The 11054-nt window shown below is 40.1% G+C and overlaps 1 protein-coding gene across 1 annotated transcript in view; it reads left to right on the top strand.

Moving 5' to 3' along the window:
* The first annotated feature begins 9676 nt into the window (after positions 1 to 9676).
* LOC111667425 (protein FAM171B-like) overlaps positions 9677 to 11054 on the top strand; it is a 9791-nt gene continuing 8413 nt past the window's right edge. The window contains exon 1 of the mRNA XM_023423090.2: positions 9677 to 9925. Coding sequence (XP_023278858.1) covers positions 9745 to 9925 — 181 coding nt within the window. The 5' untranslated portion in view covers positions 9677 to 9744. The remainder of the gene's footprint in view (positions 9926 to 11054) is intronic.

Raw genomic sequence — 11054 nt, 5'->3', positions numbered from 1 at the left:
TGGAATGAGCATCATGCTGATGTTAAAGCTGTTGTAGCCTCAAGAATGCGAAATATGTCTCTTGGAAACATATCATTTTAGTATGATAGCATCTTCATCTTCCTCATGCCTATGCCAAATCACACAGGGAACGTGGGAGAGACTGAATACAGTAAAGAAAGGGATGAACAAGAAGAAGAGCAGCACCTACATAGGTGTGGGTAATGTGGACACGAACCACTGAATAACGTTCTGACAGTTACGGTGCAGCTTTATTGTGGATTATTGCAATATCACAGGGAAATCTATAGTCAATTGCCTGTAGAGAATGTCTGTTTTCATAACAGTCTTCTTCCAGCTTCCCTATCTGCCATGTTCTATTAGTAGCTGGGATTGTTTCTAATCATTGAATATTTAGTTTATTCACCATCAACTCATGTAAAATAACCCACCAGTCCTCCAACCTGAACAACCATGTAGGTCGTTTTTGTCAACCCTCTGATACGACCTATAGGAGTGTCTCCTGAAATAGCACCCCCTACAGTGGCAGGCATTGTTTGTGAAGGTTGTCATGTTTTTAATAATGTTCCCTTTTATTAACCTGAACCATTCTACGACCGCCACACATTGCCCGTTGCCCTTACAGCCATCGCATCATGCACTGTAAACCAAACCTGTTTCCTATTGGTCCGTAAAACAGGCTTCTAAGTGTAACTTGTAAAACATGTATATAAATATATAATGTACCACCAAACATCATTAACAAATGCCACAAAAGTTACAATAATAAAGACACAGACTGCACTGACAGCGGCGTACCTACCTCCTTGCCATGGTTACTATAACGGTCATGGTTAGGTTCAGGAAAAGATCTTGATTTTAGTTGAAAATAAGTACTTCCTTAACATTATACGATCTTTGTTGTCATGGTTACAATAATAACAACGTGGTTAACTTTGTCGAACGGTCATTGATAATAGAAAGAACATAAATAGCTTCTTTCACATGGGAATATACTACGTCACAGCACTTTTCCCTTTGCTCCTGTCATAATTACTACGGCCACTGGATGTCGCCTACCAACAAAATGTAACTATGGGTCATAATTGCCTGCTACACAAACGATCTATGGCCTTTTTTTTTTTTTTTTTACAGGAGGACAATTTAAAAATAACAATTGTTATGCATATGAAGTCCAATCTGATGGTGGAACTTAATGAAAACTCATATGAGTACTCGTGTGCATTTCAAGTGTTTCAAGTGTATGTGGGAAGCCGGTGAGGGTTCACATCCATAGTGCTGCACTTGTAACCTCTGTGGCATGACCATGGCGTGTGCACAGAGCAGCCGGGCATCACTTAAAATCTCTCATAGGCTTCAGACTCTGCTAAAGGTCCTGAGAAGCTGCTGAGCAGGACTGTAGAGCAGGACGCTATTTTTTAATGGAGGCTAAGAAATGATGGATGTAAAAGTGATTTCCAAATACTGCATCTATCCATCCTTTAAACCACTTATCCTGCACAGGGTCAAGTAGGGCTGGATCCTATCCAATTTATCATAGGACTAATACAGACTAATCCAGAACCCAACTTGGGCTCTTGGTTGTGCTAAGTCAGGGAAAAGTCAGTTTAATCAGGTCACAGCACTTTGCTCGTTAAGGATAGGGAAAGATTGTGGTCTGGTTTAGTACAGAAAAAGTTCACAGTGACATCAGACACAATGGCTTTATTTACATTAAACCAAACAATCTCTCCCTGACCTTAACCAAAGTGAACCTCGGTCTGTTGTGTGACAGTCCCCCACAACCTCCTGAATAAAGTAACACTTCATAAATAGCACTTCATTCAAAAAAAAAAAAAAAATGTTGCCTCTGAGCATAATCCAGTCAGAGATTATGTTTCTTACAAAGCGTATTTGCTGTTGCAGTTTAGTTCTATATAATCTCTAGGAGACATGTGTTGAATATTAAGTGGTGTTTTAGTCCTAAATTGGCACAGCAGCTCCAGGCTTTCATTTACCTTCTGCATGTTTTCGTCTCATCAGTCAAACTTTCACTCGGCACTCAGGTAGTATACAATTAGCTTGTGTGAGCTTCCCAAACTTTTGCCACAGCTCTCTGCCATTTGGCAACTTTAAGTGGGCACTTATGTGGTATGGAGTTGCGCTTGTGTGAGTTTATGTGCTGGGAGGCTGCCCGTGGATTTATGTAACAGTTGGTGAGAGGCATCAACCACAAGGAGCAGAGAGCTGCAAAAATGAGCTAAAAGCTCCAAATGAAGCACCAGCCTCGACTGTTAATTCTCAGCAGGATCGGCAGTACCAGCAACCCTTTGACATTACAGTGTTAAAAATATCAGAGAGATTGTCTTGTGTTTTATTTATATACTGTTAGTATTATTACTAATATTGCTACTTTTTTTTTTTAACCCAGCCATTTGTGTGTGAAACTAATAGCACAAGCTGCTGTTATGACTTGGCAAAAAGTGCCTGTAACAGAAGTTATCTAAGGATGGAAATGGGAATCAAATATATGGTTTTGAAAAACCTTTATTAGATTCTCTTGAAATGTAATGTTTTTCATGACTAGCAAATCCACTGTGTAATATTTCCCCACTGTGCAGAAGCCAGTCCTGGATACTGTCAGAGTTAAGGCGAATGCTTACCCTTTATTGAATTTGGAGTCAATCGCAGCCAGTGTTACTGAAGATGTTGTTAGATCTGTCAAACATGAGAACGTGTATACTCGTGTGAGTGTGGAGAAAGTGCTAAGATAATTGCACTTCTTTTATAAGCTAAGGTTTATAACATTCTGTATTTTTCTTTACAAAAGTATGGGCTTCCTCAATAGACAGTGCAATTTCTAGAAAGGGCTCTCAGAGAGTATCTTACTTTGAGCAGTAAATGTCAAGCAGTTCTTTTTTTCTGTTTTATGATGGCCGTAAACTGACAGACCAACATTCAAAGAGACACCAGTGAAAACAACTGGCTTGGCAGAAGTAATATGTTTTTGAAAACTGGATCAGGTCTTGATAAAATACAATATGTGGGGAAACAGGCCGTGGGCTTCCTCTCAAAGGCTTTATGGAAATGCGACAGCTGTCCTTATAATGCAATTGGATGACATTCTGCACGCTGCTCTCAGGATGTCAGCTCTGATAACTCGTTGCAGTATCATACCAGTGAGGAGCATTACGACCGATGCTCCAACTCTATCAGTCATTCAGAAAACATATCTGCTATAAACCCTGTTATTTTGGTTGCTGAACAGGGGGTCAGTGTTAGTGCTGCTGTAAGTGGACTGGTGGAGCAGCGGCAGAGCCATAGTAAGGATAAATGACACCAATTAACTCCCTATTCTCCCCGTCCTCATATTCCCCCCTTAATCTCAGAATGCCGTTAATTACAGAGAACAAAAAGTGTGAAAAAAGATTTAACATTCACCTCTTGTGAGAAAAAAAAAAGAAAAAGTTGTTTAACAAACGATCAACAAGCATTTTAATCAGCAAAGGCCTATTGGGGATGGGTTTCATGCCTCAGGATGGGTAAATCTTAATACACAAAGCTTCCTCTGAAGCCCTGTGCAAATTTGCCCACTTCTGAGGGCTGCAGTGAAGTTAATGTAGGAAGGGATGCTGAGTATCTGTAATGAAGTTTGTGCACAGAATTGTTGATGTTCCTCAGGGTAGAAACATCCAGTCTGGCCTCTGTTGTTTAAATTCAGCACAATCACCATACATTACCTCAATTAACCTGGCTGGCATCGCACTGCGCCCACCGTGCAGAATGTTACTCAACCAAAATGCAAAAATCAATTCTGGGCTTGATCAGTAAATCAACCCGGAGATTAAGTAGGAGGAGAAGGATGCTTCAATCCCTGTCTTACCCTCCCACCTGAAGCTGACTTCCCTCACGTCAGCCTCCCACTGGTTTAAAAAGTCACTCAGAACAGGAAGTGATGATGGTTATTGCTGGAGGAGCTCCGTTTTTCACATAGTCAAGTTACAGACACTTAGAGCATCCATGTGGCCATCGCCACATTTCACCAACTCTACCCAAGAAATTGATTTTTTTTTTACAGATCAATAATTTCAAACTGATGTGGGTCTGGCACAAACAGAATAAAAATAAGGTGAGAGAAGAGTCTCCAGCTAAGCTAACATATCTACGAAGCTGTGCTCATCCTCATATCACAGTTAACATAATTACAATTAATAGGTTCTGACTTATAAATCGTTTTCATGTCGACATCCGAGTCATAAATATGACTTGGACACTCAGACTTCTCTCTGATATGTCCGATCCGGTCCTTAATAATATGGAAGTGTGAGAAAAACAAACAAACATGGACGCCTCATGTCAGCCAAACTCTGTCACTTAAGCTAACTCATTCTGACATGTTGTCAGTGTGTAGTATCTCTTTTATTCTTGGGTATTTTATACCCTCAGTAGAGTGTCAGCAGAGAGCTGTTTGGAAATGCAGGAGAAAGAGAAAGAGAGAAGAACAATTATCCCCAGCCAGACGAGAACCAGGGACACTGCAGTTCATGGTCGAGGACGTGGCCACAACAGCCCTGTTTCTCTGTTAATATGCTACGAAATTGTGCTGACATGTAATTAAGCAGGATTATGCTCAACGTTTTTTGAGTGCATGAAGTGTTACATTTATTACCAGGCTGCACTCAGTGGTGGAAGATGTGTAGGGCGTATGGTGGGTCACACAAAGTGCAGGACTGTGACTCCAGCATCCAGCAGTCACATCCAGACTCCTGAGCTGTGGTTAGATTTAGGCAACACGAGCACATTGGTTCATGTTATTTATGTATCAATTTATTCATTCATTAATTCATTCACATACAGTGTTCATCTATCAATTCATTCATTTTTTGCTTGATGGAGATTCAGGTGTCGGTCAGTTGTAAAACATTTTGCATCACAGACATCTGTGTTGAAAGCTTCACTGGTTAAAGCTTCACTTTGCCATCTCTAGCTACTAGGGTTGCCACCTTTGATGGGGCTCCTCCTCGTCCATTTCATCACACCGACAAAATAAAGTAAATAGGTTTTTACCTGTTTTCACGCGTTTATGGACACAGGATCGGACATAGCCGGGAAGAAAACAGAAAAGCAGTAGAAGGAAACAAATGAGGTTTCATTTGAAACAATGACATTCTAAATTAAACATGTATTTTCACAATAACCAGGACAATTCGTGTCCCAGGAGAGAATATTAATTGTTAAGGACAGTTGCATCCTGGGAAAACTGGGATGGGTGGTCACCCTACCAGCTACCAGTGCCTGAAAAAGTTTAATAAAGCTGTAGTCACTATGAGTGATATTGTTTTGGAAGTTTGTTTTTCTAGAAAACAGATGAAATATGTTGCCAGTGAACATTTTACTGGTAAGTTCAGAGTCAACATTTTTGTGATTTTTGAGATGTTAATTACCAACATATCCTCATTATGTATGTATACTTTATATATATTATACATGTAATCTTGCATGCATTACACTTCAAACATATTTGCAGTTCCTAATTTGTTGTATATAAACACAATTTCTAGAAAATAGCTTTGCCTATCATGGCTTCTCAATGCACAAAAATGTAGATATAAAACTCACATGAGCAGCTCTGCAGTCATGGTCTTGAGCTGTCCAATGAACCTGAGTACTGAACATTCCCATTTCTACTATCCATTTCTACCAATAAGGCACAGTTATGCTTTGTTAGCATGCTTACATGCTAACAATGACAATATTATCATGCTGATGGTCCCCAGCTTACTCACTAAGCATGCTTATGTTCATTAAATAGCATCAAGCACAAAGTAGCAGGTGAAGAGACGTTTCATCTCCACCTGCTGGTGGAGCAGGAGACAAAAATCACAGGGTCAACAAAGTCACCAGGATGTATTGTGTGCAGGAAGGAGATGTGAAGATATCACTGAATTATTCAAGACTTTGTCCTGATAGAGGTGCTAGATGAAAGGTCAGCAGGTCAACAAACTCAGTATGATTCATCCTCTGCCATTGTTTAATATACTCTCCAATATCCCTGTCCTCTGTATGCCTTTCATTTGAAGCCACAAGAATTGCAAAAGCTGTAGCAAGGTGCATCCTCAGCTTTAGTATAAGGCTTCTTACTTTTTACTTTGACTAAATAAAATCCCTTGGCTAGCAGTTATTTTCCATTTGCCCTTTTGAGCCTTTATTGGATAGCATAGTGGAGACAGACAGGATATGCAGGGAGAGAGGAGAGGAATGACATTCAGCAAATAGTCCGGCCGGCTGGAAGTCTAACCAGGGACTAGCTGCTCATGGCCCATTGAGCCCATGTGGTACGCACCCTAACCATTCAGCTATCAGGTCACCCCGCTCGCACTCAAGTAGCTCCGAAAACTCATGTCAGGTAATGTAGGAAGCATCTGAATTCTGAAATAGCGCCAGTGCCGGTTAACAGAGTCCTGATGTAATGTTCTGCAATTTCTCCCCCACATGAGGTAACACAACAGACAGCTTTCTTCCTGACTTTTGCAACTTTTCTGAAGTCTCTATTATCTCCCAAACATATTCCATGGCATTGTTCCTCAGAGAAGCGCCTTGCTGATGTCATCATTATTAATTGCAAGTCATGCACCTGTCTCTCTAGGCAAGGGCTCGCTCACCGTGTGACATTGTCTATCACTTTGTCATGTTTCCTGTCTTACACGCTCACGTCAGTTTGTTGCCTCTGGTCCGTCGCTGGTATTTTGAAAGAGAGCACAGCTGCAAAGCCTCACATTTAATCCATCCAATTAACAGTGGTAGTCGGAAGGTGTTTTAAGACGTATATTTGTAATGTCATTAAAAGCTGAGAAATGAATGCACATAAAGTTATAAAGTCAGCTGACCTTGTAGGAAGTTTTTGCCAAACAAGGCATCAGTGCAGCGTTTCATTACCTGCACGGATTTTATAACACCAAATTAAGTTTAACCTTTATGTGGCTTTGAAAACTGATGCTGATGCCGATAGTTTCATGTCAACAAAATATGATATTTCATCCGGCATCTGTCTTTTCATCAATCTGTTAAGCTCTGGCCCACAGTCTTTGATCATTAATGGCTCAGTTTGCATGAATCATTGCGCTCGCTTTTATGTAAGAGGAGGAAAATATTGATTTCAGTGAGCTTATGACCTTTCCCATTGAAAGACACCATTAGACAAAACACGGCACAGACCTGAACTCTATCGAGTGTTGTTTTATTTAAGCTCGAAGGCACTGTTAAACAATACGTTGATATTGATTACCATTAAATTCATTTGCTGTCATCCCAACATTTTTCAGCATTCGGGTCTGTTAATGACAGAGCAAACTGTTATTTAACAGACGTTAATTTTTGTTTGATTAACACAGATTTATATAAATGGAAAAGCTGTGCAAGGTGACCAGAGGGGAAAAAAAACTAAACATTTCAACATGATGCTACAGAATATTCTCATTGTGTGCAGAAATACAATGAGAAACTCTATCTCTGTGCTTATAAAATTAATAGAAGAAAGCCAGGGATGAAGCAGAAAGCAAGCACAGATTTCCTGAGTAAAGGCGAGCAGATTTCCAAAATAGTCCCTGTAGATGCAGCTATTTATGTGGAGAAATGAACCATTACTACATCTAATTTGTGGCAAATTGATCTTGGAGACGCAGGCTGTCATCAATCCCCCTGCATGTGTGTTTAGACTCCGATTTATACTTTGTCAGAGGGGAATAGAGCTGGGAGGACAAATGTGTCAGCTCACTGCCTCTCTGAGGCCCTGTCACAGAAGAGCTATGATGGGGAAGAAGCCAGGAAGGATTCACTCATGCTTTTGGTGACAGAAAGCTCCGCGGGCAGATATCACTGAGGAAGCCAACCCTCAGGCGCGACTTCAGAGATATAATAAAGTGAAGCAGGGTATAACACCTATCTCCGGAAAACGTTTATGTTTATTTATAGATTATTGGCTGAGAGGAAAATGTTTTAGGTCTAATGAAGATAAATAGAGCTTGTCTTTACTCATAGTTTACTTTGGAATAAAACTGTGAACTACTTTGATTTCAAGATTTTTTTTTTATCAGTAGGAGGAACCGACTGCTGTACATACATGGCTGACCAGAGCAGAGACATTCACCACACATGTTGCTTGTGATTGTGACTCATGCCAAACCAAAGAGGTCAATTATATTTGCAGTTTCTGTCAGTAGGAAGGAATGTGATCAATATCCACCTGGTTATCCCGCCTATGATGTAACTGCTTAATACAGTTTTACCGCCTGACGCAAAAGAATCAATATATTTACAGACAGGCAACAAATGAAAGGAGAAACCGGAATAAATTAAAGGAAAAACCGGAATGTATTAATGGGAAAAGCTAATGAATGCAGATGCCAGATCAGGGGTCAGCACTGAACGGTTTGATGAAATTTCTGAAGAAATGATGGACAGCACAGCGCTCACCATCGCCATCATCAAAACACAGTTAGGGAATATTTGTTGGAAGAATGTGTTCATGAGTGTTCATAACTCCGACAGTTTATGTAGTGATTATGACCAGGGTGTAGAGGAAGGTGGTGCAAGGATAGCAATGTTTATTTGTTTATTTCATTGTACATTTGTCCATTCTCTGTTCAGAATTCCTCTATTTTCTAATTATTTTTCAAACTACAGAGAGAACAAAAAAAGTCCTGACTGAGAAAATATATTTCCCACAAAAGTTAATATAGAAAGAGAATTTTTTCTACAGAGACCTGAGGCACAATTAATGTTTAATGGATGCATTTATTAGACCTGGAGAGTCCCACAAATGTAGAAATAATTTTTAAATAAATGTACCTATAAAAATCTTACTAAAAAACTGCAATACCATTCTCACAACTTCCTACAATACCTGCTGTCACCGTCCCTGCTGCTATACTGCTACTGATAGTATGACTACACTCCCACCACTACTATGACTGCCACTGCTGCAACTCCTGATATCACCATCACCATGTCTTTATCGGACGAGAACAGGCTAATGTCATATTCCTCAAGGAGAGACGTACGTTTAAATGCCAGCTCTTATCACTCGTCAGTTATGTGAACACCTTAATGGAATTAATAATGGCAAGCTGAAGTTAAGTGTTTCTGTTGGTGAACTGATATTATATTATCCCCATCTAGTGGCAGAAATAAGTTGATGCAAATGTATTTGCATAATAAACTCCATTCTGTGTACAGTTAAATCATATGTATGAGCCCTGCTATAAGAGAATCAGCTGATTCTAGGAGTATTGTTCACAAGCGACAGCAGAAATATAAATTTACTCAAGTATTGGATGTAAGTACTACAATTTGGAGGTACTTTACCTAAACCTCATTCCTATCAAGTCATTTTTGTGTGTACAAGTTATTTTATTTTCTTTCAAAAAAGGGAAAGATATACCATGAAGAACACAGCAAATGGTAATAATCATAATAGTGTATCTATCTATATATATATATATATATATATATGATATACATACAGGCAGACAGATAGATAGATAGATAGATAGATAGATAGATAGATAGATAGATAGATAGATAGATAGATAGATAGATAGATAGGTCTCTATGGGCCTCACCAAACAGCTTAAAGGGGAGGAGTTATCTGCGCTGTTTGAAGAGTGGCTGACAGGAAAGTAGTTCGGATGGCGGTGGACCGAGCATCTCTGTTCTTGTAGAAGTTGTGGATGAGACCTGTGACCGATCAGCATCTCGTGTAAAGTCATGCGCCTGTTGATCTGTCTGATATCTGCGCTGAGTTTGTGTGAGAGCGGCGAGGCGGCTGCAGAGTTCACTGAGACTGTGGGACACTCTCTGCATATCGATGACGGGAACTTTTCAAACCGGGATCACATGAGACAAGAGCCCTTTCAGTACCAGCAGCAAGTGCTGGATCCCCTGCCAGGTTTGTATAGTTTCACTGTGTCATAGGACCATTCACACTTCAGTAAACTGGTCGCGATTGTTGTTGATGTGTTTCATGTTGAGGATGTAAACTGAAAAATAAATCACATTGTAGCTTGAGATTAAATGTTCGTGTTGATATTTTGCCATTTCTTGTTATTTTTACTAACAATCACACTAAATGGCTTTTTGTACCAGATTATAGACTAAGATGTGCAGATTTAGTGCATACATATAACTGGACCATCTGCATGAGGATTTGCTCACAAATCTGCTGATCTGTTCATGAGTAATAAGTGATGTGGGAGCTTGCTGCTGTCACCTCATGACTAACGCTTTCTCCATCTGTCTCTTCTCGCTGCATCACCACCAACGAGGCAACCGTTTATCATGTTATGTCTGCATCATTTACAATACACAAAATGTGAACTTTTTAAAGTGACTTCAGAGTTGGCCAGAATTTAAAAAAAAAAAGAAAAGTGTGCGAGGGCCAGACGGTCTCTCCTCACTCTGAATTATCATTAAACCACAGCAGACTCTCTTCTTTTCCATTTGTCTCTCCTGCCGACTACTTTTATTTTCTAAGTGGAAATATGCTCTCCCTCCCTCATCACACAGTGTCAGAGACATACAGGCATCTTCTTGTTTACAGCAGAGCAGTGGTGAGGATCTGAAAGAGGGATTTGTGACCCTGTTCACTTATCAACTGATTCATGACTAATTCATGTTCCTGTAGGAGTGCATTACCATCCGTCATCACATGATCCCTCAGCCTGTGTTCACGATTTAACACTTGGAAATGTACCCGGGCATTCTGTTGTATCTTGTACCACCCCCTATACCCAACCCCCACCCCACCCACCCCCTCCTGCTGGCTTGTCCTGCCAAACCACCCTTTCCCTACAGAGTTAATTCTCAGGGGAATGACTGCCCACTTTCTTCTTCCATTAAATAATAATAATTAAAAAAAAGAAAGAAATAAAAATGTACAAAAAGCGCCTTGTTTCTTGAGCCAGATGGTCAGGCTCATGCTGAGATTTATATCTTCATTGTTGCACCCTTCATAATGGGCAAAGCAACAGAATTAAAGATCTAATCATTTTGCCTCGGGGACTGGTGCGTGTTAGGGC

This window comes from Seriola lalandi, unplaced genomic scaffold (genome assembly GCF_002814215.2).
Source record: "Seriola lalandi dorsalis isolate HSWRI2012SDOR001 ecotype SW California unplaced genomic scaffold, Sedor1 jcf7180002054689, whole genome shotgun sequence".
Classification (NCBI taxonomy): Eukaryota; Metazoa; Chordata; class Actinopteri; order Carangiformes; family Carangidae; genus Seriola; species Seriola lalandi.
Note: the sequence above shows the minus strand (reverse complement) of the source record. Positions and strands in the feature narration are given on the sequence as shown.